We start from the raw sequence: 26517 nt of genomic DNA on the forward strand, positions 1-26517 counted from the left end.
GCTCATTAATAGAGAGCTCAGATGCCATCGAGCTGATGACACTCCCGGAGCCTTTCCCATGTTCATCTCCTTCCCCATTTTAATACATTTCCATTCATCATTCTCTCTTGTTTACTGTGGTGTAGCACGTTTCACTCCTGGTGTCAGCGCTTGTAGGCAAACCATGGGAGGAGCATCTACATCTGCTCTCAGCTGTCTTAATGATTAAGCGTTTATGGTTACTCACTCTTCATAATAACTATAGGTTAGGACTGGCTGGTTTAGGCCTTGGGAATTCCTACCTTTCAAATTTTAGGATCATCTTCTCGTAGAGATTCCTTCAGACCTTGGCAATATCTTGTGCTCAATCAATTGGTTCAAATAACTGGACCGAAGTGTACTGTTTATTTATTCATTTAGCATTGAGTTGTTGAGCGCCCAGGTGGTACGAGCACTGCGCTGCATGTTGGGGTGGGGAAGGAGAAATGAGGGAAACATGGTCTCTGCCCTCAGTAGCTGCATTCTCCATCCTGCATCCTCTGTCTCCCACATACTTATAATCAGTCATAAGCAACCAACAGAAAAAAAAAGTAACTTGTTCATGGCTGTTACTGATTTGCCTGAAATTGATTAATGATTTTGTGGGGAACAAGAGCTAATATTCATTTTAATCACTGAACTTCTTCAAGAATGTTTGGACTATAAAGTGATTATGGAGTAATGTTTGGTCCTCACAATCCAAATACCAGTGATGTATTAAAATAGTTTTTCAGTAACAGCTATCCAGTCACTGCTTCACATTTATCAACCAGCTCCTGATTTCAGCAGATTCTAGTAAAACCAGAGAAGTCAGGCAGCTGCTTGGATTTTGTAGCAATGGAATTTTATTCTTATTTGCAAGGTGACTTGGTGACTTTCATAGTTTCAGACCTCAGATCTGCACTGTGTCAAAATAGAAATGATCAAAGTTCTGGATGACATCCCTTCTATAGTGGACAGCCTTTCTTCTGAATCCCTGATCGGTGGTGGGGAGGATCCCCTTGTGTTTAAATAGATCAAATAGTGGGTGGGCAGCTCCTCTGCAGGCAGTCTCTCCCAGGGCCCAGTAGACATCCCCTTCATTAGAGTGAGAATGGGCCTCTTTGCAACTTTCAACTGTGTGTTTGAGCTGACCTGGGACCTGTGGTCCTTCACAATTGCTTCTGAATCATTTATGGGCATTTCTATGCCACCCACACTTCAGATATGCCAATTACTTGCAGTCTCCTGAACTCCTCTAGGCCTTGCTTCTGCATGTTTAATTCTGTTCTCACTCTCCACATTCATCCATGTGGCTAATTTATTTCATCTTTTGTGACTCAACTCAGGTCACCCTTTCCCTGAGTCACTCTGCATCTCCTCTGAAGTCTGGGCTGGATAGTCCCCTGCTGTGCCCCCACAATCCCCTGAACTGCTCTCTGCCAACTCACTCAGTCAACACTGCTGTCGTCTTCTGTTTATTTATCAGTCCTCCCACAGATGTTACATCCCCAGAGGAAAGGGACCATGCCTTTGTACCTGCAGCCCATGTATAGCACCCAGACATAGTAGTGTGTCATAAACGTAACTGGCTGGCCAAATGAAGGAATGAGTGAGTAAATACACATCAGGTCATCTTTGTTTTTGCAAAGTAGGCTTTTATATATTTTAAACAATGGGAATTTCTTATCACTGTGCTGTATTCTTTACATATATTTATGTAAGATATATTCCTTATATATTTTAAGCAATGGGAATTTCTTATCACTGTACTATATCCTAGCTCAACTCTCTTTCTTCTGTCATTTTACTGAGAATGCAATTTACAATTTGTAAAGCATGCTTCTTGAACCACTGTGCCGAGAACTCATCTCAGTACCCCAGATCTGCACAGGAAACACAGGGACTTGGATCACTCCCTCCTAGTGATCCAAGCTCTTCATTTTCACTAGATCCCCATTTTTCTCTAGGATTCACGGTGCACACAAAGACAGGCCCAGGCTTCAAGCTTCTGTTCATGCATACTTGCAGATAACCCAGAATCTTTGCAAACAAAAGATATGCTCATGTGAAAATGATTAGAGGCCAGGCTGGTATATAAGAAGGTGCTGGGGTGAGGTGTGATTTGGAATGACAGTGGTGTAGAGTCCACAGCCCAGACTGGTGAGAGAAACCTTCCAAGAGAGGAGGCCTTGGGAAACATAGGCTTAAGCAATCTGGATAGAGTAGAGGAGCCCTGGAGAGAGACATTTTAGACAAAGAAAACAGCCTAAGCAAATGCCTGCTGGCCAAGATGTGGTCCCCGGATTTAGGGGAATGTGAACGATTGGAATTGACTTCAGCATGAAGGACCTGTGAATTTATATTTAAGAGTTTTGCCTTTGCATGATGATAGTTTTTAAGAAAAGAAGCATGGCATTGGGTGGGGTAGATGGGGAACATCAGGAAAGACAAGAGGCTGCAAAAGTCCAGGCACAAATCACGTGTTTAATAAGGTAAGCAGCAAGGAGAAAAAGCCACCTTTAAGGGCACTCATGATGAGCGAAAGAGTCATGCTTCTGGAAAACAGAAGCAACTCTCTGCACATCAGAGGACCCAAGTGTGCAGATGACAGGGACTATAGTGGTCAGCACAGAAAGTGCTGGAGAGAGTGACCGACAGAAGAATGGGGCTGATCCTGAGTAGGTGGGGGGATGAGGACACAGGGGCCGCTCTCCAGGAAGAAGGTACATGCCCGCTCTGAATGCTGGCAGGAAGTAGCTGGGGGATGCACACCCAGACACAGGGCAAGGTAAGGGCAGAAGTAGATGTGGAGGGCAGTACAGAGTGGCCTCTACCTCTTCAGCAGAGTGGACACAAAGCCTTTTGCCTGAGCACTTGAAGGAACTGAAGGGAAGTGATATAGAACAGCCACTTTGGGGAGTGTCTAGGGAGATCCTGAGTCAGGGGAGAAAACAGGACAACTCAGCAGAAGCAAGACAAAGAGAGGCAGCAGGGGGCAGATGGATGTTGCCTAGTTTGCTTCTGCTGAGGTCAGAGACTTGAGGGGATTTTGCAAAGCTGGATGTGCTATGTTATTTCACCTCTGAACCGTGGGGGAGGAGGACTAGAGAATGACTTAAAGCTTCCTTGCCAGTCCCTGAGCACTCAGCCATTTCCCTGGGCCTCTTTCTTCAGAATGTGGCCACCTCATAGTCCAGACCTGACCCTGAATCCCTGCATTCCCTTGGCCCAGATCAGACTTCTTGTCCCCATCCAGAGGAATGGCCTGGAGCTGATGACAACTTCTAGCAGATCTACAGGACCAAGAACTAATGGGGCCTGAGTACTCCAGGGTGGAGTGGGCTAGGGGTGTAGCCTTCAGGAATGGGATGGTGACCCTTTCCCTTGCTTTCTTTTAGGAACACAATGAGTTCAACTCCTCCATGGCCAGGAGTCAGACCAACACAGCAAGGATTGATGGGCTGCGGCCTGGCATGGTATATGTGGTACAGGTGCGCGCCCGCACTGTTGCTGGCTACGGCAAATTCAGTGGCAAGATGTGCTTCCAGACTCTGACGGATGGTAAGGGTTGGGGAGGGCAGTGACAAAATCACAGGGCAGGCAGTGTGGGAGAAAAAGTAGCCCCAAAGATGCTGCACTAGCCAAAATGCCAATCTCCAACTGGATTCCAGTGGAATTCCCTTCAAATGGTTTGCCTCCCAGTAGGGCCATGTAGATTTTCCTGAAGTCTGGCTCATTTCTCTCCCAACATCTGATTGGATTTGCCTTTGAAGGGTCTCTTGCCATGTGTGAGCTTGCATTTCAGCAGTGAGACTCAATTCCTGTCTCATGGAGCCAGTGTGCCCTCTTGCCTCTGTATCCAGGTCCAGATGCCTCTGCTGTTTCACCCTCATGCCCACTTCACTCCTCTGTGCTTATGGTCTGAAAGCTGAGCTAATGGTCCAGTTTCATGAGCCGAGGTCTTCAGGGAGGAAATGGAGAGACAAAATGTGGGATGTGGCAGTCTCATGCACCTGGGATCTCAGAAATTTGAAGCAACTTCACATGTGGCCCCCAGTACGTCCTGCTCTGATGTCTCCAGAGAGAACAGCCAAGGTGTCCTCAAGACCAGAAAGTCTATCACCATAAACATACTTCTACCTTTGGGTTTTATTAGTTCCCTATTATCACTCTCTGCCCCAGTCCTCTGAGATCACCCCCATCAATAGTTCTGAAAAATCTGATTTCCCAGTAGCCTCAGCATTGTGCTCAAGTGTATCTATCTGACTGTGCCCACCACTCTCTCTCTTAGCTAGCCATTTACCATAGTTTATGTACCCATTTGTGTATCTGCCTACCTACCTATATATCTATATTTATTATTCACTTATGAGCTGTTTCCTGATAGTTTTCCAAATGTCAGTCTATTCCTGACTCCCCAAATTGAAAGCTTTCAATTTTTCCTTCATTAATTAAATTATCCATAAAACAGTCTGTCCTTATATAGCATTTTATTTTAGGCCAATGCTCTTAGTCTGGGTGTTTGATAGGGCTTGAGATTTTATCTTGATGCACATTGTATTTTTTAACAATTTTGAAATTAGTTGGAAACGTTTAAAATCAGGTGGTTTCTTATACAAATCAGGATGTTGATGTTCTTGTGAAAAAATTGTAAGAAAAGCAAATGCTCATGGGCACTCTGGAGTGAGGACCTTGCCTTAAAGCTGAGAGGCAGCTGTCTCCTTATGTTACCCACCACTTCCCAATATTTCTAACCTGGATGCTTTGATGTGAACCATTGCCACCTATTTTAAGTTTATTTGAGGTGAACTTTCTCTCATATTTTGAGGATGGTGAGATGGGGTAGAGAGGTAAGCCAGTTAATTCAGGTTAATGAGGCTACTGGTATGAAAAGAACACAGACTGTCTTCTTTTTCCTTAAGGACTCTGTCCCCCACTTTGCACCTCACTTACTGTCTAGATTTATAGGCACTCTGGCATCAGGAGGTACACAGAATTAAAAGCCCAAAACTCAAAATGCTCTGAGTGCTGGTCTCTTGGCAATTCTACTAGACAAATCAAGAAGTAACAAATTTCTCCCAAGAAGGCTATTTCTTTTACATTTGGCAGTTAAGTGTTGCAAACCCAAGAGGGGCTGGAGGTAAGAGTGTTCTGGTAAGTGGCCAAATTTGGGAGTATTTATCTTAACGATTGAGGTTCACACATGGATACTGATTATGTTCACTGGGAAAGCAGGCCTGTCTGCAGAGCGAAGGTAGTCAAAAGGTTGATTGATGATAGGGTCATTGGGGCAGGGAGGATCTGTGGAATCCTGCCCAGAGTCAATGGCCACACTGTGGACTGGTGACCTCCACACAGGGCAGATCCACTATGGCCCTGGGCTGCTCTTGGCTACACTGTTCTGATCTTTGACGTAGCTGCCTAATTTTTAAAAAATCATTCAAGTTTCATATTACATTATGAAGTTTTTAATTTATAAAGACGTTGTTAAGGATGCTTCATTGTGGTTCCCTGTGTGTTTTTCTATTGCCAAATTTATATTTTAAATACACATATTACAGAAAGCAAATACACATATTACAGAAAGCTCTCAGCTGAGGGCAACTGAAAATTTACCTTCAGTCTTTAAAATTGACTTCCATCTTTAAAATTCTAGAGAGTGGGACGCTTCAAGAACCAATATCCTTGTTCTTAGAAATCTTTTCCGGCCGGCCGGGCGCGGTGGCTCAAGCCTGTAATCCCAGCACTTTGGGAGGCCGAGACGGGTGGATCACAAGGTCAGGAGATCGAGACCATCCTGGCAAACAAGGTGTAAACCCCGTCTCTACTAAAAAAATACAAAAAATCAGCCGGGCGAGGTGGCGGGCACTTGTAGTCCCAGCTACTCGGGAGGCTGAGGCAGGAGAATGGTGTAAACCTGGGAGGTGGAGCTTGCAGTGAGCTGAAATCTGGCCACTGCACTCCAGCCTGGGCGGCAAAGTGAGACTCCGTCTCAAAAAAAAAAAAAAAAAAATCTTTTTCCGCCAACATGGTTGAAGGATAGTTCTCAAACATTAGGGAACATTAGAATCACCTGGACTGTTTGTTAAATATGCAGATACCCTCTTCTTCACCCAGAGGTTCTTATTCAGTAGATCTGAGGAGGGGTCTGGAAATAGGCATGTTTAACAGTCAGGCTCAGGTAATTCTGATAGCTCATGGGGAACCTCACTTTAAGAAGTATTGTCGGCTGGGCATGGTGGCTCACACCTGTAATCCCAGCACTTTGGGAGGCTGAGGCAGATGGATCACTTAAGGTCACGAGTTCAATACCAGCCTGGCCAACATGGTGAAACCCCACCTCTACTAAAAATACAAAAAGTAGCCAGGTATGGTGGCGTGTGCCTGTAATTGCAGCTACTCGGGAGGCTGAGGCACAAAAATTGCTTAAACTAGGGAGGTGGAGGTTACAGTGAGCCAAGTTTGTGCCACTGCGCTCCAGCCTGGACGACAGAGCAAGACTGCCTAAAAAAAAAAAAAAAAAGAAGTATTGTCATTAGGGTTGCTAGATAAAATATAAGATGAACAGTTAAATTTGAATTTCAGACAAACAAAAATAGTGTTTTAGTATAAGTATCTCCCAAGCAATATTTCAGGCATACTTATACTAAAACCTTATTCGTTGTTTATCAGAAATTCAAATGTGATTGGCAGTCCTACATTCGTATTTGCTATAGCTGGCAACTCTAATTGTAATAGAACATAAATAGCTTGACTTCCATATGCCTAGGTCCTGAACATTAGATAATAGTTCTTTCAAACACCAGTGAAAGCATAACCGGGACAATACTAATACTAGCCAGCTGGGCGAAATGATTTGTATAGATTAAAGAAAAGAGATGTAGTATTTAGGACACCCATGATAGAGCAGACAGGGTGAAATGTGCTTCATATGATTTGGTTTTTTTCAACAGTCTAAGGGTCAGAAAGACTAAACCATGTGTCCAATATCACAAAGCTTACACATAGTAATACCAGGATTTAGATGAGCTCTGTCTGCCTCTATGACCCATAGGCTTCCCATTCCACTGCATAATTCAGCATGGTTCTAACGTTTGGCAGAAGTCTTAATCATTTTCTTCTTGAGTGGGAACTCAGAGTGCTGGGCCATTCATTTCTCAGGCATTTCTTCATCCTCCACAGTGCTTGGGGGTAGTGCTGGCTGACTGCAGATACTCTTTAAATACCTGCTCAATGAATCTGTTGACTCTGTGCCATTTCATAACTTCATGCTTTAGAAGATATTTCAGCAGTGGTTTTCATTTAGATAAGTCCCCTTCATTGGAATGTCCTTAACATGGCTGACAGTTCTTTGAGAGACCTTCCAATTGAGGGAATATAGATTGGGAGTCATCTCTGCTCCAGGAATGTCATCAGCTGTAGTTCCCAGATTCTGTCACGGCTGTTTTGTTTGCCTTGTCCTTTGTTTATGGTTGTTTTTGTTTATTTAAAACTTAAAAATTGCTGTTTGTTTTGGTTAGACTTACAGCTCTGACACATAGACACTGTCTTCTACATATATGTAGATTTAGATCATGTCTTTGGTATCGTGCACTGAGTATCAGCTGTATGCAAAGGGCACATGGGAAGGATTCTAATGCCTCTTTCTCACCTAGATGATTACAAGTCAGAGCTGAGGGAGCAACTGCCCCTGATTGCTGGATCGGCAGCAGCCGGGGTCGTGTTCGTTGTGTCCTTGGTGGCCATCTCTATCGTCTGTAGCAGGTAGGTCCTCCACTCTCACTTGTTCTCCTTGGACCCAGAGAGCCCCTCTCCATATGCCCTTTCCCAGGCTGTGTGGATCAGATAGGGTGTGACCATTCACGACCACAATCATCACTCCATCTCAATCCAAGAGCAGCCTAGAATGCTTTAGATATTTATTTAGCTGGGAAAAAAATTGTATGAGAGCTGGGCAAGGCTATGAGTAAACAGTGTCCATCCTCAAACCTCATTTTAACGAAGACTTTTAGCCCCCCTTACACACAGTGGCTTTTCAGAGTGACAGTTACAAAATTGCATTTGACCCTCTGGAGCATCAAGCCTGTGCATAGCCCATCCTCCAGTTAGAGAACTCAGGCTCTCAGCAGCCAGCAAGAGGGAGGCAGACTGGCAGGAGAGAAGATGAAGAGGAAAGGGAAACTCTGAGTTCTGCAGAAGAGCTGGCCCTGAAAGCCTTGTGATTTTTTTTAATACTGCTGCTACTGCCTTCAGTGGTTAGCCCAGATTCTGCCATGCAGACCCCTGTAGTTGGCTCCCTCCCAAGCAGTTCTGCAATGTAGCTTAAGTGCTGATGAACATCCTCTTTGCCTCTGCCCTCTTCAGCTCTGCCCTCTAAATGGGGTCCCACAGCCCCGCTGGGCTTCTGTAAGACCTTGACTGGAAAGCAGACCCATCTGCCCACAGGGGTGAGGTGTGCTCAACCAGAGCTCTAACTGCAGCAGGAGGGCTGAAATCTCCCCAATCCTGGGAGATGCCCCGGGTGAGCCCCCATCTGGACTGGGGCCTAGATGGAGGTACCTGGAACAGAGTGGTGGGTGTGTCCTGTGGCTGAGTGAGCACCTCTTTGTATCCACAGGAAACGGGCTTATAGCAAAGAGGCTGTGTACAGCGATAAGCTCCAGCATTACAGCACAGGCCGAGGTAAGTAGAAAGCAGACACCCAGTGTCTAACCCCCACAGGCCTCTGAGCTAATGCTCAGAGTGCTCTTTATAGCCAGACTGGCTGGTCCCGGTGGCAAGTTCCCTCTCAGCCCCCCGTGCCTTGGCCACCTTTCTGCAGGTTTCCAGGGGCAACAGGCTGCCCTCCCATCTGCCGTCTACCTGTCGTGGGTACTCACTGGATGCCTGGTGGGTAGATTATTGTCTGTGATGATAAGCCCATATAGGACATAGAATGCAGGGAAAAGATTGGGTTTAGCAAGTCAATGAATCCTCAAATCAGACTCAGTGGGAAAAGATGGAGGGCTCTCTATTAACATCTGCTGCCTTATCTTATCCAATTGAGTGGCTGGGGAATGTGTTAACCAAATTCACAGATAAGCCATAGAACATGAATGTAGGGAATTAAAAAGATAGCAGAACCCAAGAGGCCAAAGTGCTGGGATATCTCCCAAGTGTTTTCCTTTAAGCAGTATCTTTAAAAGTTTTTCTCACTCATTGTCCTCCTCCCCTCTCTTTTATAAACCTATATTTATAATATCTTTATAACTAAAATTTCTTTTCACCAATGTGCAACATAAAGTTCTCTATCAGACTCATTTTCTCATCTGTATAATGACAGCATTGCAGGACCTGAGAAAGGTCTCACTAGGTCAATTGAGCCACCTTCCTGCCTCCAGAAAACAGAATTCTCAGATCCTTACAGCAGACACATTCTGTTTCTAAATAACTCCTTTTGAATTCGACAGATGCCGTCAGAAATCTGTCCCAGCACTGTGTGCTATGCTCTGTCAAGGCTTCTTCTGTGAGCCTCATCTCCCCTCAACCCCCTTGTTGCAATGTAAGGCCAGTGCTTCCTGTTCTCTCAGCAATAAGCATGGAAAACAGACCTCCCAGGTACCTACATGCCAAACCTGCCTCCACAGCGGGGTTCTTCTGGGGGCGAACATGGACTCCCAGGCCAAAGTTCTCATGGACCAGACTGCTTCTTCTCCAAGGTTACCCAAGGTGGGAAAGTGATGCCAGGATGTTCACAGAAGCAGCTGCACCATGAAGGAGCTTATGTTCTAATGGCGGCCAGTGCTGACTCGGGCTGTACAAAGGGCACTTCGTGGATGTGGCTTTCAATCTAAGATCAAGACCCTGCCAAGGGTTTGCAGAGGCCCAAGCCCCTGGCAGCTGGGCTGCTGCCCAGGGCACTTATTGCTGGAGGGAGCTGTGGGTTCCTCACTGGCTTGAGCACCACTGCTTTCCGATATCCCAGGGCAGCCTCCACCATCAGCAGCCCAAATGGGGGGCCCCTCTAGGCCACAGGCATTTGTTCCTGCTATATTCAGAGTCCTGCTTATTCCTCTTTCTTTCTCTCCCTGGGCCACCCTAGGCCTCCATTGTCACTGATTTCAGAGGGATCAACCCTACTGTGTTCTCTTTCTTTTCCTATGACCTGACTGTGTGCCTTGCTGCGTAATCTACAGGATGCTTCTATTTATATTGGCCTGTACATTAGCCCTTCCAGGCAGGGCCTTACCTTCCTCAGCTGGGTAACAGGGACTTTGCTTGTACCTGTGATTCTCAAATGATGGTGTACCCACCAGGGTGCCTCAGTATTTCCTCAAGGGCGACCTTCATCTCCCTGCTTCCCTGCCTCTGCCTCAGGATCCTGACATTGCTTCCCTGACTCTTGCTCAGGGCTGACTCCTTTTCATCATGAGCCACTGTAAGGTCCATTTCAGATCTGGTATCCTGTGAATGCTGTGGATGAAACATTTAGAGGTGGTCATGTCAGCCTGAAAGCGGAGCCAGGACCATAAAGATACAACATTAGGTTCAAAAGGAAGACTCTCACTTCGAAGTCTAGAGATAGCCAAAGATGCCTTAGGATGCCTTAGGTGAGAGCTCCCTTTCCAAAAGCGTGCAAGCCAAATCTTGGCTTCACCCCTTGGGTGGGGTACAGAGGGTCTCCAAACATTGAGCGGGGTGGAACTTTTTGCCCTTTCAGCTGCTGCAACCTGAGATCTGCCTGTTCTCCTGCTCTCGAGGAGTAGCTATGCCAGGCCATCACATGGTGCCCAGGTGCACAAAAGCGTGCTTCCAAAATACTCACAGCCACCTTTTGGGGGACTCTGTCACCTCTCAGACCAACAGAGGAAGATTTTACTGGTTCCTGAGATCCGTAGAAAAACCAGTCCTCAGTCTGCAGTAATTGTGGCCTTGCTGGAACAAGAGAGGACAGCTGAAGGAACATTGTTAGCCAGCTGCATAGTCGCCATTCCTGGGACTCAGGATGGATGCAGGGTTTTTTGTGGGTCTGGGTTCACTCCCTTGGCTTCCTTAGAAGTCTGTCCTCTTTTTAATTTGGTTTGCCTTTTATAAATCTTGTCCTTTCCCTCTATTCATAACTATTCTCTTTTGATCCAACCCTGGGCAGCTGGCTCCTCTTTGCACCCAAGTTCTCTGAACTCAGTCTCTTGCGTTGAATTACATTTGTGCATTTACTCCTGTGAATATCCATCTTCCTGACTAAAGCTATTACTGTTGGAGAATCATGGTCAAAGGAGTGTAGAGCTGGCGGATGGCTCAGCACTCATATAACAGAAGGGGAAATGGAAGGCTCTGATGGAGGGAGGGCCTGGCCAAAGAGGGGGTAGGGGTAGAAGTAATGGGTTAGGGAACTACCAGCATTGGGAGTTTTATTCTGGTAGCTCTCTTAAACTCATTGAACCTTCACAACCAATCTAAGAGAAATGAACTAATCTAGGAAGGTTAAGTGACTTATCTAGGGCACATGACTAAGTAGCAGAGGCAGACTGCACACCCTCTAAGCCTGGCTGCAGAGCCCATGCTCTTTCCACAGCCTGATTATGAGGAGCAGCTCCGGGACTAATCCCAGCTGTCCAAGTTGGTGTTTGGTGGCTCCCCACTCTGAATCCCACTGCAGGAGGCAGAAAGATTGATAATGTCTGATCAGAATGTGTGCACATAATTATACCTGGACCATCCACAGGCATGAACTTCTGGGGGATGCAGACAGCAATTTGGAGCTCTGAGATCTTCCCGACTGGGGAGTAACAGAAAACCAGCAGCTCCCCAGCTTGTTCATTAATGTCTGAGCAAGCCCCTGCCTCTCTTGCCTGTAGGCAGAGCACAGGACACTACAGAGAGGCTCGCAGCCCCTCCCCTCCCAGACCTTCCTTTCAAACTGATGCAAAGGCTGAAGAAGAAATGACAGAAATGTTTGCAAACAGAATACCTTCTCTAGCTAGTTGAGACATGGCAGATCTGGTAAACCTGAGAACATAATGTGGCTTCTAGGGCACTGGTTTATGTTCCTCCTCAGAGCCGGGAGCCCAGTGAACAGGAATGTAAAGAGAATTCGGAATTGAGTGGAAAGAGAATAGCTGGAAAGCAGGCTGGAAGAGAAGATGTGCTGGGTGTGGTGCTGGATGCTCTTCCTCTGAGCCTATCGTGCATGTTTAAGGGTGGGAGGGTAGGGATGTGGTTTTCCGAGTCCTGGAAGAGGCAGAGAGAGTTTGTTTCATGGTTTTAGTGGGCCAGTTCTCAGTAGGTGCTGGCTGACTAACAATTGACTGGGTGGGATGATTTAGGCAGTCCAGGTGGCCACCTGGATGATCTAGGTGGGCAAGTATAAGTTTGGGAATCTATCTTGAAAAAAGTTCCAGTTGATTCTACATTTCCAAATGTATTTCCCAAATGTATACATTTGGGAAATGTAGAATCTAAAAGGTATTTACAAGGATTAGATTACTACATACTTTGTAGGGGTTGACACCTCCCTGATTTCTGAGTTGGGTGGAATGTGTAGGGGTAGGGAGAGTGGAAGATGAGAGCTTGTTAAGGGGTTTAGGGTCAAGAGCTTTCAGAAAGCGGCCCTGACAGACTCACATCTGTTTGCAGGAAACTGCAAATAACATTACAGCACTACTGTTGGTGAACTTTGGGAAAAGCACAAACAAATGGGGTATGTGCCCAAAGACTTTAGATTGACAAACACCCTAGTTTTCACATAGGGTAAGAGGGCAGAGCACAGAGATTACAGAACAGGAGTCTGAACTTGATCCCTGCCAAACATTTGGAGAGACGATTAAGCAGATGGGTTCTGGGCATTTAAACTTGAATTCAGTGATCACTGGGAACCCCCAAAGGTTCATGAAGAAAAAAGTATAAGGGCCTCATCTAATTTACCAAGGTTATACCTTTAGTAAATTCAAGAGGAATTGCAGATGGAGTGAATTTTATTTTGGCAAAAATATTTTATGGTCTCCTAAGGGAAAGCATTTTTAAGTGGATACTGAGCTTGTCTTCCTACCAAAAGAAAGTAGGTTAGTGACTCTGTCAGCCAGGAAGGAAGTCCCTTGTGTTATTTTGGTCCTTGTCCTATTCAATCTCTTGTTTGTTTGATTGTTTTTTAAATTCATGACTCAGGTGCAAGCATAGGGAAGCTTATCAAGTGTGTAGGTAACAGTTGGAGAGCATAACTAACACCAGAGAAGATGAATCAAGATTCAGAACTATCCAACAGCTTTGAATGCTAATTTGAAATCTGTAAGACAAAATGTTAGCAGGATAAATCTGGAATCTAGTGTTTAGGTTAAAACGAAAATAAAGCAGTGCAAATAGGAGACCTAACTTGCTGTTTATTTGTGTGGAAAAGATGATTTAGTTGACCACATTCTTAATATCAGTGATATATAACTGATAAAAATCCAAGCAATGTTATTGATGCAGTATAATACTAATAACCACCAGTATTGCACACTTACTGTGTTAACCACTTTACATATATTAACTAGTTTCATCCTCCTAACAGCCCCAGGAGGTTCATTTTGCATATGAAGAAACAAAGCCTCAGAGAGAACAAGTCACCTGTTGAGAGTCTTGGAATTCATGATTTGCAAAACAAGGTTTAAAATTCAGATCTGTCTGACTCTGTGGTCTCGATTAGGGTTCAGATCAGAAAAGGTGATATATAAACAGTATCTTCTGTGTGGGAAGATACTGTGGTAAGAACCTATCTAGAGTGATGTTAGTTCTGGGATCCTATTTCAAGAAGGACATTGTCTGCAAAGTGCCTGTCCAGAAGAGAGCAACTTGCTTGTGGAGCAGTGGCAAGTTTGGATCTGCTATCAAAGAGACTTGGAAATGCCATTGTTCAGTGCTGCAGACACCCAGGCAGGGACGTGGAAGTCATCATCCAGTGCAATGGCATGGCAAAAGAAAAATGTTGTTGGCTTCATGAGATTAAATGGCACCGTCAAGTGAAATATCAAAGTAGGCCAGATTTATTGATTGTAAGTGCACTGCTTCCTCACTAGAGCTGTCCAGCAAAGAGACAGTCTGCCGTGCAGGGAGGTGTGAGTTTTCTGTTCCTATTCAAGCAGAGACTAGAGAGCTGTCAGTAAAGGATGCTAGAGAGAAGATTTCTGCTTTAGACAGGATGTGGGATGAAATTACACCCAGAAACATGTCTAGTTCCAAGATTCCACACCCAGTTTCTGGATTCTAGGTGGTGCCTGTATTTCAGAATTGCAAGGGACACAGCATCCAGCCCAGAAGAAATCACCTTGGGAACCAAAGTGCAGGTCAGGTGTGTCCCTGGAGGAAGGAGACAGACTGGCAATTTTGGCTCCCTCTTCTGGAGGGTAACCAGAGCATTAGTCAGAGAAGAGTAAATGAAGACTTATTGGGAGAGGAGGAAAGGCTCCTTGGTACTAAAGGTGGCTGAGTTTACAGTGGGGGCTTATTAAATGGCAAATAAATTTTATGAGCTCGATTCACCCATGTGTCTGCTGTTGGCTCTAAGCCAGAGACTCAAGAAACCAGGTTAACTCTTTTGGTCCTGAGATCATCAGCTTTTGCCCTCAGCTTCCCAACAACTCCTCAGTGACCCAGAATCAGTGGGCCTTGCTGGGAAGTACCTGCCTGTCCCGGTCATTGATACCCACAAAGCAGAGAGATGTTAAGCTTTTTTTCTGAAATACTTTCCTCAAGAGGAAGCAGCTGTGGTCTACTTTTCTTCTTTGGGAGATAGATGTTCAGCAATAACTGGTTTTTGGAGCAAATCCCAAAAATGTGGTAAAACCCCCAAACACAACGTGTCAGGAAGGTCCTCCTCCCACCCACTGCTTTTCCAGCCTGCCTTGTCTGCCCTGAGGGTCCTCTCCTGGATTCTTCCTCAAGCACTGGCTGGGCACCCATGATCCCTGCTCTCATGGAAAAAGACGACCACCCATTGTCCTGGTCTTAACCCTCAGAGGTCAGTGGGGCAAACTATTTTTAGTGCTCTTCAGCCTTCACTAGTAGGTTTACTCCAAGAAACTGCCCAGTCTCCAGCCTTTCAGCTACGACCCATGTGCCTCCCAAACCCACGACTCCAGTTCCACTCTTCTGACTCTGTTTTCAGTCCGAGTTTTCTGACTAGCTTCTAAGCACCTGCATATTTCATTTGTATATCCGAAGTCTAAAACCATATGTGCCAGCACCTCTTACAAAAGGATTTCTTTCCAAAAGTCCTTCACCTGCTTAATAGTGCCATGTGATTCTAGAAGTCTTGGCATTGACTTGGATTCATCTTGTCCCTCCCTAATTCCCCACATCTGACTGCTCATCAACTGCAGCCACTTCTTCCTTTGAAATTTGTCTTGTCTCTTCTGCTGTTCTTGTTGCAGCACTCCAGTTGAAAACTCTGTTATCTTACACCTGAATTAGCATTAAATAACAACCTCATAGCTATTTTTCCAACCTCTAGCCCCTTCCCCACACTACCTGCAAATGCTGCAGCTTGCCAGCAAAATGAGCCCCCCAATGCCCCACTTTCAGTACATCCATCCCTTGCTGATGGAACCATTGTCAGCTCTGTGTGTCCCATGACATCAATCCTAATGCCTCTATTGGTAACCAAGGCCTTCCCATGCTTCTGACTATCACTGATTCCCTCCACATTCAAGCTGGTGTCACTCTCCCCACTCACGCACTGCCAGGGCTCCATTAGCTGTGGCTCACAATACTCCAGGCTTCTCCTTTTCCAGTGCAATGTGATGTGCACTTGTTCTTTCAGGCTCAAGCTGAGTTCTGGTGTTTTCAGGATTCTGACCCTGAAGACTGGCACCCATAGCCTCTGCCTTTTCTGGTCTCTGCAGCACTTGCAAGCTATTTCCAGATGTGGGCTCCTGATCCAAGACTATTCAGACTGTTCTCCAGTTATTTCATATCTTGATTGCCTAAAGAACCTTGTGAACTTTGTTTTGCTGATAGCTTCCACAGTTCTTAGCACAGTGCTGGTTTGGAGTCCTAATTACTGTTGAGAAAAAGGATGATCAACATACAGAGGCAGAAGATTGGATGAAGTCCCTGTATGTAAAGATCTCCAAACACGTAAAACCCCTTGTGCTTAAATATCTGAACCAAATTTAGGGGAGTCACAAAAATGACATCGTCTGCCTTGAATCCAGAATAAAGAACAAAAAGCCACACTTTCTCATGGGCCTGTTCAAACCTGCTGGGACACAAAAATATTAATGACTAAACACAGCCTAATGCACTACCTCTGAAACCATACTGTGGAATTCTAGGCATCCTCCACCAGCTTGGAAGTGCCAGGCTTTTCCTGGCACCTCTGGAGCCATGTGGGTATTCGTGGTCTCCACTAAGATGTCCACGGTATTGATTGTTTACTTCCTGAATGCACAGGAGGCCTGGATAGAAGCATTCACTCCTCTCCCTCCAGCTTTCAATCCCCAAATATCACCTACTGTTTAAAATGGCCCTTTCCAGCCCTCTTCTGCTCTTCCCTGAGACCCTGGCACTTGTAAAAGGTGTCCCCCACTTTTCAGATACACTCTACATGTCTGCGACATCCCCAGAGACATGTCCCAGCCTTTTCACTTTTGAGAGCATCCTGATCTACTGATGTGGGTCTTTGACAATGGTCAGAAGTTTCTTCTGCTTCAAGAACTACTCCATTCCATGCAGCAAGGTTCTGGACAGTGGCTAAATCATTTCTCCCCAAACCTAATATATTTAAAGGCTTGGTTCATGTTTAAGATTTGGTAATTCTCCTGAGACTATGGTCCTTTAAGGCTGTAGTTTATCTTAACTATAGCATAAGTGAATTTTTAGGTCAAAGAACTCAGATGTCTGCAAATTAGATCTCTAATCAAAATTAATAAATTAAAAGAACACAAAATTAAAGATTTTTCTCTCTTTTGAGGTACTAATAATCAGTAGGTTAATCCATACACAACATTTTTGTGCCACAGGTATGTAACCTATGATGAAAATAATTGGAAACTATAACATATAAATATGTTAACAATATTTATATTAGCAATAATGATAATATAAAGCATAGTACAGATTACTATAAAATGCTTTACATTATAGGGATATATTACATCTGATATTATTATTACTGCCACTAATAATATTTCCCCAACACTCACAAATCTGAGAACGTTTTCTGAGCCCTGTCTCTAAATGTTTGGCTGTGCCCGACTCTGTAGCTGACTTGAATTCCTTGTTCACTGTCTGATGATTCATTGCACTAAACACCATTTTCCTGATAATTAAAAACTGCTCACTGGCAAGTGGGAGCAGGAACAGGCTGATGTAGGATTTATGCAGAAACACAAAATGAGCCAAAAGACAAATGACCTGTTCTGCCTAGCTAAAGACTTTTTTTTCCCTCATCATCTTCTAAGATTTGGAAAGTCTAACTGTACTGCAAGAGAGAGGTCTAGGAAGATGTGTCATTCTGAGATGAGGTGGATGCAGGGGGAGCACTTACGTGTGGGTTGAGAGTGCTCAACAAAGTCACTCTCCCGATTTAGAGCACAGACTACGGCCCCCCACAGAGAAGTAACAGCAAAGCCACTTTCTCAGCCCACCCTGTCAGAACTTAGGGGAAAGTCATTGAGTTTGAACCATTTGTTAGACCAATTTTTCACTTTTTCAGTTTCCCTTCTTCAATGTGACAATGCTTTCCTCAATTTCAGAGAAAATGAGTACGGAGTCTAATTGTTGCATAGATGCAGCCATTAAGATGTTCTAAACTGACATTGCATCACTACTCCAGGCAGTCTCCTTGACTTCTGATGAAAGACCTCAGTGACACCAAAGCCCATGGCCCCAGAACAGCAGCTGTGACATCACATATGTGTGTGCACACACACGCACACACATATTTCTCAATTCTACAAGCTAGCAAAGCAGCACACCTCTCTTCGTCAGTAAAGTGCACCCATCTTCACAGTGCAGACTTTGTTCCATTTGTGTGCACTTATTTGCACCTTACTGGCCCAAAAGAATCCTGGCATCATTAAGAGATGAGCCCTTTCCCTTCTGGGAATAGCTCCTTCCTTGAACTGATTGGGGCCAATATCTGTAAAACTCATTAACTCAGAATCCTTTCCCATTCATCCTTATGTATGTCTTTACTTGCAAACCATTCATTACCGCATATTCTAGATTGTTTAATTAGTTTCCATGGAAGAGTTCCTGTAGGACAGCTTAGCATACATCGTTCAAAAGCCTTTGATCTAAAATAACAAGGTAGTTATTTTTAAAGTAACTAATATAACCCTAAGCGGCTTACAACCCCCACTGCCCACCCTCCGCTTGCTTCCTCTTCCTACCTCCCCAAACACTTCCTAGAACAATTTACTGATGATATAACAAGTCTGTCAGTCAGTGAGTCATCACTGTACATCAGGCACTGTGCTAGGTATGTCATCAGCAATATGTTCTTTAATCTCACAGTCACCTTGGAGGAAACCATACTAAGAGATGTGTGCCGACTTGTCACATTACACAGGGCTAGTAAAAAGTTTGGGGGTCCTGACCTTACCTTTGGATCCTAACATCTGGGCTCTTTACCTCCTCTCACCACAGCACACAATCTGGGATAAGTCACAGCTTGTTGACACTGACCTGCTGTCCCTTTTGCATTCTGAGTGCATCTGTTGCTGCCAGTCGCACATCAGCTGGCTTCCACCTGCGGCATCAGTGTTGCTTTGCCTGACTGCTTTCCCTGGCCCTGGAGCCTCCCCTGCCCACCCGTACAACAGGCCAAGCAGCCCCTGACCAATTATGTGGAAATATCACAGCTCCCTCGACCCCAAGGTGGGCCAACTCTGAAACATGTGCTAACCTAGACATTGTTTAGATGTGAATCTCAGGGGAATTAGGCCTGCTCAATGACCCACATGGTCAGTGGCTTGAGAACCCACCTCTTACAGGCTGCCTTCCTTTCTCTATCTTACTTCCTTTCTCATCTCAGGTGCTTCTTGGGATCACCACCCAGATAAGCCACTTACTTTCAAAAATCTTGCCTCTAGGGCTGCTTCTGGGGGAACCCAAGGTAAGATGGGGTGGCCTGGAGATGCTGACCAGGGTTCTCCATATGCTTCCAATCTGGTTTGTCTGTTCTTACTCTTCACTTGTTCTTTATAACAAATGAAAAGGCCTGGCACCCCATCTCTGTTTTTCTTTGTCCACTGTTATTAAAGCAGAAGTCTCTTCCTACGTACACACATCCCTCATATCCCATCCTAGGGACTAGAATATTCTATATAAAGGTGAGGATCTCTCAATTTGCTTTGTTCACATTTCAGTCTATATATTCCCAAGTCAGTGTCCTCCCAAAGCTTTCAAGGAGCCTTCTGGAATGATGTGAACAACCCTAAAACAAGTGACTGGGAATAACTCATCTTTCAGAAAAAAACTGTTCCTCTGGACAGGACACCCGGCCCTCCTTATCTTAAAAAATAATCCCCTCAGGCCAGGCACAGTGGCTCACGCCTGTAATCCCAGCACTTTAGGAGGCCGAGGCAGGTGGATCACGAGGTCAGGAGTTCAAGACCAGCCTGGCCAAGATAGTGAAACCCCCATCTCTACTAGAAATACAAAACTTAGCCAGGTGTGGTGGTGCACGCCTGTAATCCCAGCTATTCAAGAGACTGAGGCAGAAGAATCGCTTGAACCCGGGAGGCGGAGGTTGCAGTGAGCCAAGATCACATCACTGCACTCCAGCCTGGGCAACAGAGCAAGACTCCATCTCAAAAAATAAAATAAAATAAAATAAAATAAAATAAAATTCCCCTCAATGATTTGCTGTATCTTACGTCTTCATTTGTATTACACTCTAGTATTTCCATTTCTTGCCTGAATTGGTGACCAAGCAACACCAGTTTAGGGTAGCTATAGAGCCATCAGAAGATTTTTGGATGGAAAATATCAAAACTAGAGCTGGGGGTCACCAAGGAACAAGCTTCAGTGGTGAGGGGTGGGGGACATGAAGAGGAGGGAGGTGCTAAAATGGAGCTCGTGAAACCTGAGGCCTAACCTCAGCCTTGCGCCCCAGTCCCTGCACCCTGCAGGGTGGCTTTTTTAGGCCTGCTTGCCCCTGCTGACCTGACTGTTTCTTGAATGAGACAGCAGTACCTGGCAGGGAAAGCCCCTACTCTTCCCAAGGCTGTGATACCGGACCATGTCATTTGACCTTCGAAGCCTCAGCCTTTCCACCACCCACCACCATGTAAACAATTCCTGTACTTTGCCTAATGACATATCAAACGTGTTGAAAAATTACATTGTGAATGAATGCATTTGTTTCTTGGGTTCCATTTCCTTTTTTTGTTCCCTCTTCTCTACTTTTTGAATGTTTTTTTTCTGCAGTGACAATTCTCTACTTTGTCCCCATGCACACCTATTTATCTTGCCACGGTATATATCAGTGACAAGGTCTATATTCCTTTATGTATTTCTCATTCACCATTTTATTTGTTTTTCATACTTCAGTGTGTCCGAAGGCATGAAGATTCAATCACCATTTTTCTTTCATACCACCTCATTTTTTCTATGTAGACTTTGCTCTTTTCTCTATTAGTGTTTTCTAAGTTTTTCTCTTCACATTTTCTCTTCTGGTATACCGTCTTGGCACTTCCATCTCCAGGTTTTTCTAATAGCAATTTCTTTCTTTGTAAAAGAAATCCATCCTCATCCCTCTTACAGCCCTGCACCACAGCTGTCAGTTATAACCTTAACAGTGGCCTCCATTCAGGAAAGTTGTCAAGTTGATAAATACTGATATCTACCCTACCATTTTACCACCACTTTTCTGCTAATGCATTTGGTTGGCATCAATCAGCTTCCTTGCCTTCTGTAAGTGCCCAGTGTGGGAACTGGTCCTGATCTGTCACTTATAACTAATCTGCTCCACATTTCATCAAAAGCTCAAAAAAAAGAAGCAAATATGGAGGAGAAGTAGAGGACAGAGAATCAGTCTAGAATGACCCAGAAGGAAGGGAGATGGGGAGGCCCAGCAAGAGGAGGAGAGGCAGAGAAAGGTTGCAGCCTGGTGTGTAAGAGAGCTCCTCCCAGGAATGCCCTTAGTGTTGGGGACATCAGCAGTGCTGAATGACAGCTGTGTCCTCTTTGGGATGTTAACCCTGCTTATCTCCTCCAACAAGGCTCCCCAGGGATGAAGATCTACATTGACCCCTTCACTTATGAGGATCCCAACGAAGCTGTCCGGGAGTTCGCCAAGGAGATTGATGTATCTTTTGTGAAAATTGAAGAGGTCATCGGAGCAGGTATGGCTCTTCCCTGTCTTATTTCTGTTCTCCTGGTGTCCAAACATCTTCTTTCTACCACCTAGATGGTCTCTTTCAGTATGAAAGACCCCATTAGGAGGAGAGCTTCTATCTTCTTTCTTCTCAGAAGATGAGTCTGAACTATCTACGTGTGTATCTAGGACAGAGAGAAAACATCACTTGGGATCTTTGGGGACCTTGACCATGGTGGCCAGGCTTGTCTGTTGTTGCAGAAAAGTCAGCTGCAGTTTTATAGATTCAGAAATAACTTTCTGGAAATGGACCACCAAATGCAGATAAGGAGAGAGACAGAAGGTACTTAGTTGAAAAGGCTTTGAAAGAAATCTACATTTTTAGTATTCCACTTACTAACAATGATATCTCAATGGCTTAAAGTCAAGATATCTTGCCATACTGTAAGTTCTCCATTTCCTATGTACATGAATTTGAAGACAGACCATGATAAGTAGAAGAGAGACCACTGTTTCCAGAAGAAAGTCAACCTATAGCCTTCTTTTTTTTTTTTTTTTTTTTTTTTAACAAAAGTCTACGGTATAGCTGGTAACAACACAAGACAAATTTCACTCTCAAGAAATGTGTGTGCCCTCATCCACCTTCCTGCACTGGAATAGAAACCCAGCCCAGCGTGAAACTCACTGCCTGAGATGCTCTCAGGAAATCATACCTAAGACTGATCTAGAATTTTCGTCTTCCTTTAGTGGGCTAGTAGTTGAGTCAATTTGGTAACGGACCTAGCCTTATTAATGTAAATCAGATAAAACATCTCAAAATATCATTAAAAGAAATCTCATTCCTGTGTCTTATAAACCTTCTTAAAAGATGTGTTAAATTTGTTTATTTTCTTCTATAACATTCTTCGCCTTTTCTTCCTCTTCAATTCTTGTTAGCCATGGTCCAAGCTCTCTTCACTAATATGCTGTCATCTTTTTTAGGTTCTTGGATCTAGAAGTGCTTTATTCATATCATTATTGGGAAAGCCATGGAATTGCCTCTCTCAATAATATTTTAACTCAATAAAATATGTTTAGTCAAAGTCTTACAGCTACTTCATATATTGTCTTTAGGGGGAATGTCACCATCCTTCTGTTCACTGCTCTCTTAATGCACTCAGGGGTCAAAAAGCCATCTGTGAAATTGGAAGTCACATTTGAGATTCTGCCCCATTAGGCCGCCATCTTCTTTCTCTGGTTTCCCTCTTGAATAACTTCGTCCTCACACTTCTTTCAGCATATGTGTGGTGGGTGCTGGGAAATGACACACCACCTACTCCTGCTAACCCTTCAGGAGTTTCAGTTGGGTCATCAGACTCAGATCCACATGAGTTTATACATATTTCCCATTGACTTTTACATTAAGAATGTTACTGAGCCACGACTTTCACTTCTGTGCAAATAATTTTCTCTTCCCATTTAGATGCTGACATATTTAAGGATCATGCCTTGGAAGGCTGAGTACCAGATAAATTGGATAACTCTTAAGGGCTCAGATTTCTCCAGTAAACATCAAAGAGTGTTGGGGGGAGCGGGCTTTCAGTCCTGCACTCTGTTTGCTTGCGTTATTAATTGTTGTTATGGCTTGTGGTAATGGTGTTAGTGACTTTAATGTTGTTATTTATGTCATGTGCTTAGAGCGATGTGTTCTGGACTGTATTTCATCCCAGAGAGCACACATCAGCCCCACCCCCGCCTGCCTTTGTCAGAGGAGGAGTAAAGAGCCTTCTCACTTTATGACCCTAGTGGATAGTTACAATTTGGGGTGAGCTCACCAGTTGCTGGATGCCCGTAAAAGGATAATTGATAGTTCTGCCCCATCCTTCACCTCCATTTGTGTGTAGCATTTGCCAGTACTGCCATGTTTGTGCATTCTGCTCAGAGAAGGTTCAGTCCTCTCCATGACTCACGTGGTATTGGGGAGAAATTATGCATTTAGTAGTTTCTATGATGCCCAGTAGCATGGCATAAAGACCTCTTCCCAGTTACTGCTCACCACTCTCTAGGAGAGACCCATCTCCTTGTAATTCAGAATATCCCAGAGTGAATCCCTGTGGATATTAACTTCTGTGCATAAATTTATGCAATTTTAACAGAATACACTCCTGCAGGGAACCCATTTTTTTCCAGGTCCTTTTCTCCTCTGTCATCATTCTCATTTCCCTCATACCCTGCCCCACTGAGGCTGACTCTTCAGTGCTAAAAAAGCTGGCGTGGAGGTCAAATTGTTTCAAAAGTAAGGAATATGTTAAGGTAAGATTTATGCCATGTAACTGGCAATGTTTCTCTTAGTCACTTGAAATATTTGAAGCAGGGCGAAACTTGGGTTGCAAAATGACAACAAAACATAAAAAGAAGAACCAGAAGTTCTTTATTCTTCCTTTATTTTTTTCTCTCCCTCCCTCCTTCCTCTCTCCCTCCTCTTCTTCCCTCAGGCTTTTACTGAATACTTCTTATTTGCTGGATGTGGAGTTCCAGAGGCGAATAAACAGACTCACAGGTCTGACAGATTTAGTGGGAAAAAATCAGGCCAGTAACGGTTAATTATTCCACACCATCCACACAGGCATGTATTATGCAAAGTGTGGGGCCAGCACAGAGCAGCATCCAGCTTGCTGTTCTAGGAGGGGCTGGGCATGTCAGGAAGGCTCTGCAAAGAATGACCTCTGGCCTGAGTCTTCAAGGATAAACACTAGTAGAAAAAGTAAGTTTTCATGAGGCATGTGAGAGAATGAGATAGTGACAGAGAGGAAAACTAAATGATTTAAGAAGGAAAATGAATATGACCTCCCAGCAGTGGACATGCTCTGCTGGACAGCCTGCAGTAGCTTGCAAGAGCCAATTATGCACATCTGTTTCTAGCCCCATGTTCAGAGACATCATTTTGGTAGCTTGACATCACCGTAGTAGAAGTATTTACGCCGTGGGAACGGGCAAATGCTACAGATCCTGAGCCTGCCCTCTATTTGTTCCTTCCTTCCTTCCTTCCTTCTTTCCTTCCTTCCTTCCTTCCTTCCTCCCTCCCTCCCTCCCTCCCTCCCTATCTCCCTCCTTCCCACCCTTCCTTTCCTCCCTCCCTCCCTCCCTCCCTTCTTCCTTCCTTCCTGGAGAGCTGGTAGTTGAACACTTATAAGTACACCCCCACCCTCCAGACTGTGTAAAGTTATTTCAAAGAGGTTGCAGAAGAACCACCCTGCACCTGCTAAATATAGAGCCAGAGGAGAAGGCTATGTTTGTTGCAGGAGGGATTAAGTTTAGAGTTCAGAAAGAACTTTATTCAGTAAACATTGTTTCTGTGTATGTGACTCGGCGGGGGGCGGGGGATGCTGGAAAAATACACTCAATGTCTAACAAGTCCTGCCATGCAGGGGTTAGTGTCTAAAGCACAGACATTCAATGCCACTCAGTGAGAGGAAGGCAGTGATTGAGAGCTCAGAGGAGGGCCCTGAGAATGTGTAGCCCTGGAGATGGGAGAGAAGGTTTGATGGCAGGAGAGGACTCAGGGAAGAGAGAACAAAGTGGCCCCTGAGGCTGTGAAGGCTTTGGATGGACTGACATTATATGTCACATCCTGAGAACAAGGGGAAGGAAAGTTGCTGGGGAGGGATTTCCTGTGGTTAAGTATTGAACACTAAATCTGGAGAATCAGGCCAAGATCTAGAGATCCAGAGGCTGCTATATGAATTTTATCCCATAGAAAATAGGTTTCATAGCAGGGTGGGTGAAAGGACCAATGTTCTAGTGAGCCAAATCCTATAAATGCTCTGCTTGGATTGGACTAGAAGAGGGGGATGGGAAAGAATGAGTAAAACCTTGGAGGTTATGGGGTTTTGTTTAGATGGTACGGAGAGGCTTTGAGATGGTTGATGCTAGGATCGAGGCTACATTTAAGTGACTAAACTTATCCAAACTGGGGTATACCCAAATGAATGTGATGAATGGAGTGACCAGTGGGCTTGGTGCTTGGAGCTGATGGGGAGTGGTAGCATGGAGGCTGTGATCAGAAATGAGGGGCCTCAGGTTAAGGGAGAGGAAGGCTGCCTGGCACCCAGGGTGTGGGGAGTGGCAGTTGTGCATGTGAGTGAAGACCCATGGAGGACAATTAAGAAACTGTGAGGCTGAAAAGTTGCGTCAACTGCCAAAGTTTCTCCTAAAGTTGTTGCAAATGTTGATCAAAGAAATAAAAATATAATAATTGCGAGCCAGGTGTGATGCCACACAAGAAGACAATAATAAATCATTAATTATTAAGTAATCATTTGTTTAATGTCCATCTTTCCTCACAAGGCTCAAAGTTCCGTGGGAGCAAAGGAATGTATGTGTTTTGTTGGTCTGTTACCTGCCTAGTGCATGGCACTTAAGTGCTCAATTAAATATTTGTTATATATGGCAAATGAAAATAGGTTCTTGGTGGGAGAACATGGCAGTGTTAAAAATCTGGAGAACTAGATAGTGTTTAGGAGAATGAAGAGAGACTGGAGAGGTGGCATGAGATCATGAATCATCTGATGCTCTGAAAGTGGCCCAGTGGAGTGAAGGAAAGCTGACCCTTCCTCTTCTCATTGCAGATAATGAGAGTAATTGAAGTATCTTTACAGAGGGCAGCAGGTTACCTTGGTATGTTCAGAGAATATTAGCTTATTGTTACCATGAGTCTGACTATCAGGTGTCATCTCATAGGTCAACTCCAATGTATTGGTTAATTCTGGTCAGTTTGATCAGTAGACTTGCCCAGAACATGAGTCAGGGCCCTACAGCTTGAATGGCACTCCTGGGTTGTGGAGTGTGAAACCCGTATAACTGTATGCAACAGCCTAAGCATGACTACGTAGGTAAAGGTGTCACCAGAAGTTGTTGCCAGAGGAAGACATGCCATTTGTATTTTCATTAATAAATACGTTCTCCTCTGACTCTAGCAGCTATTGATTCAACATTTCCAGGAATGGATGATTGTCTGGAAGAAGGAAGCCTGCAGTGAAAGGGCTGTGTGAGAATAGTTGGGATGAGGGAATGTGTGATATGTATGGATGGGGATGGAGTCATCTGTGAGGCCAACAAAGGCCTGGGTTTCCTTGGGGATGATTTGGCAGAAAGGTCACTAGCAAGTTTGACAGTCCTGGGGTCCTTCAGAGTGCAGATAGGCAGCATGAGGGTAGCTCCACATTGAATAGGAGTTACGGCAAGAAGCATTTCTAGGA

The 26517-nt window shown here is 44.6% G+C and overlaps 1 protein-coding gene across 2 annotated transcripts in view; it reads left to right on the forward strand.

Annotated features, from left to right (window-relative positions):
- EPHB1 (EPH receptor B1) overlaps nt 1-26517 on the forward strand; it is a 451564-nt gene that overhangs the window by 357020 nt on the left and 68027 nt on the right. For both annotated transcript variants that reach the window (XM_017847708.1, XM_017847709.1), the window contains exons 7-10: nt 3399-3561; nt 7656-7764; nt 8618-8682; nt 21186-21308. In XM_017847708.1, the coding sequence (XP_017703197.1) occupies nt 3399-3561; nt 7656-7764; nt 8618-8682; nt 21186-21308 (460 nt within the window). The remainder of the gene's footprint in view (nt 1-3398; nt 3562-7655; nt 7765-8617; nt 8683-21185; nt 21309-26517) is intronic.

This window comes from Rhinopithecus bieti, unplaced genomic scaffold (genome assembly GCF_001698545.2).
Source record: "Rhinopithecus bieti isolate Rb0 unplaced genomic scaffold, ASM169854v2 scaffold_30032, whole genome shotgun sequence".
Lineage (NCBI taxonomy): Eukaryota > Metazoa > Chordata > Mammalia > Primates > Cercopithecidae > Rhinopithecus > Rhinopithecus bieti.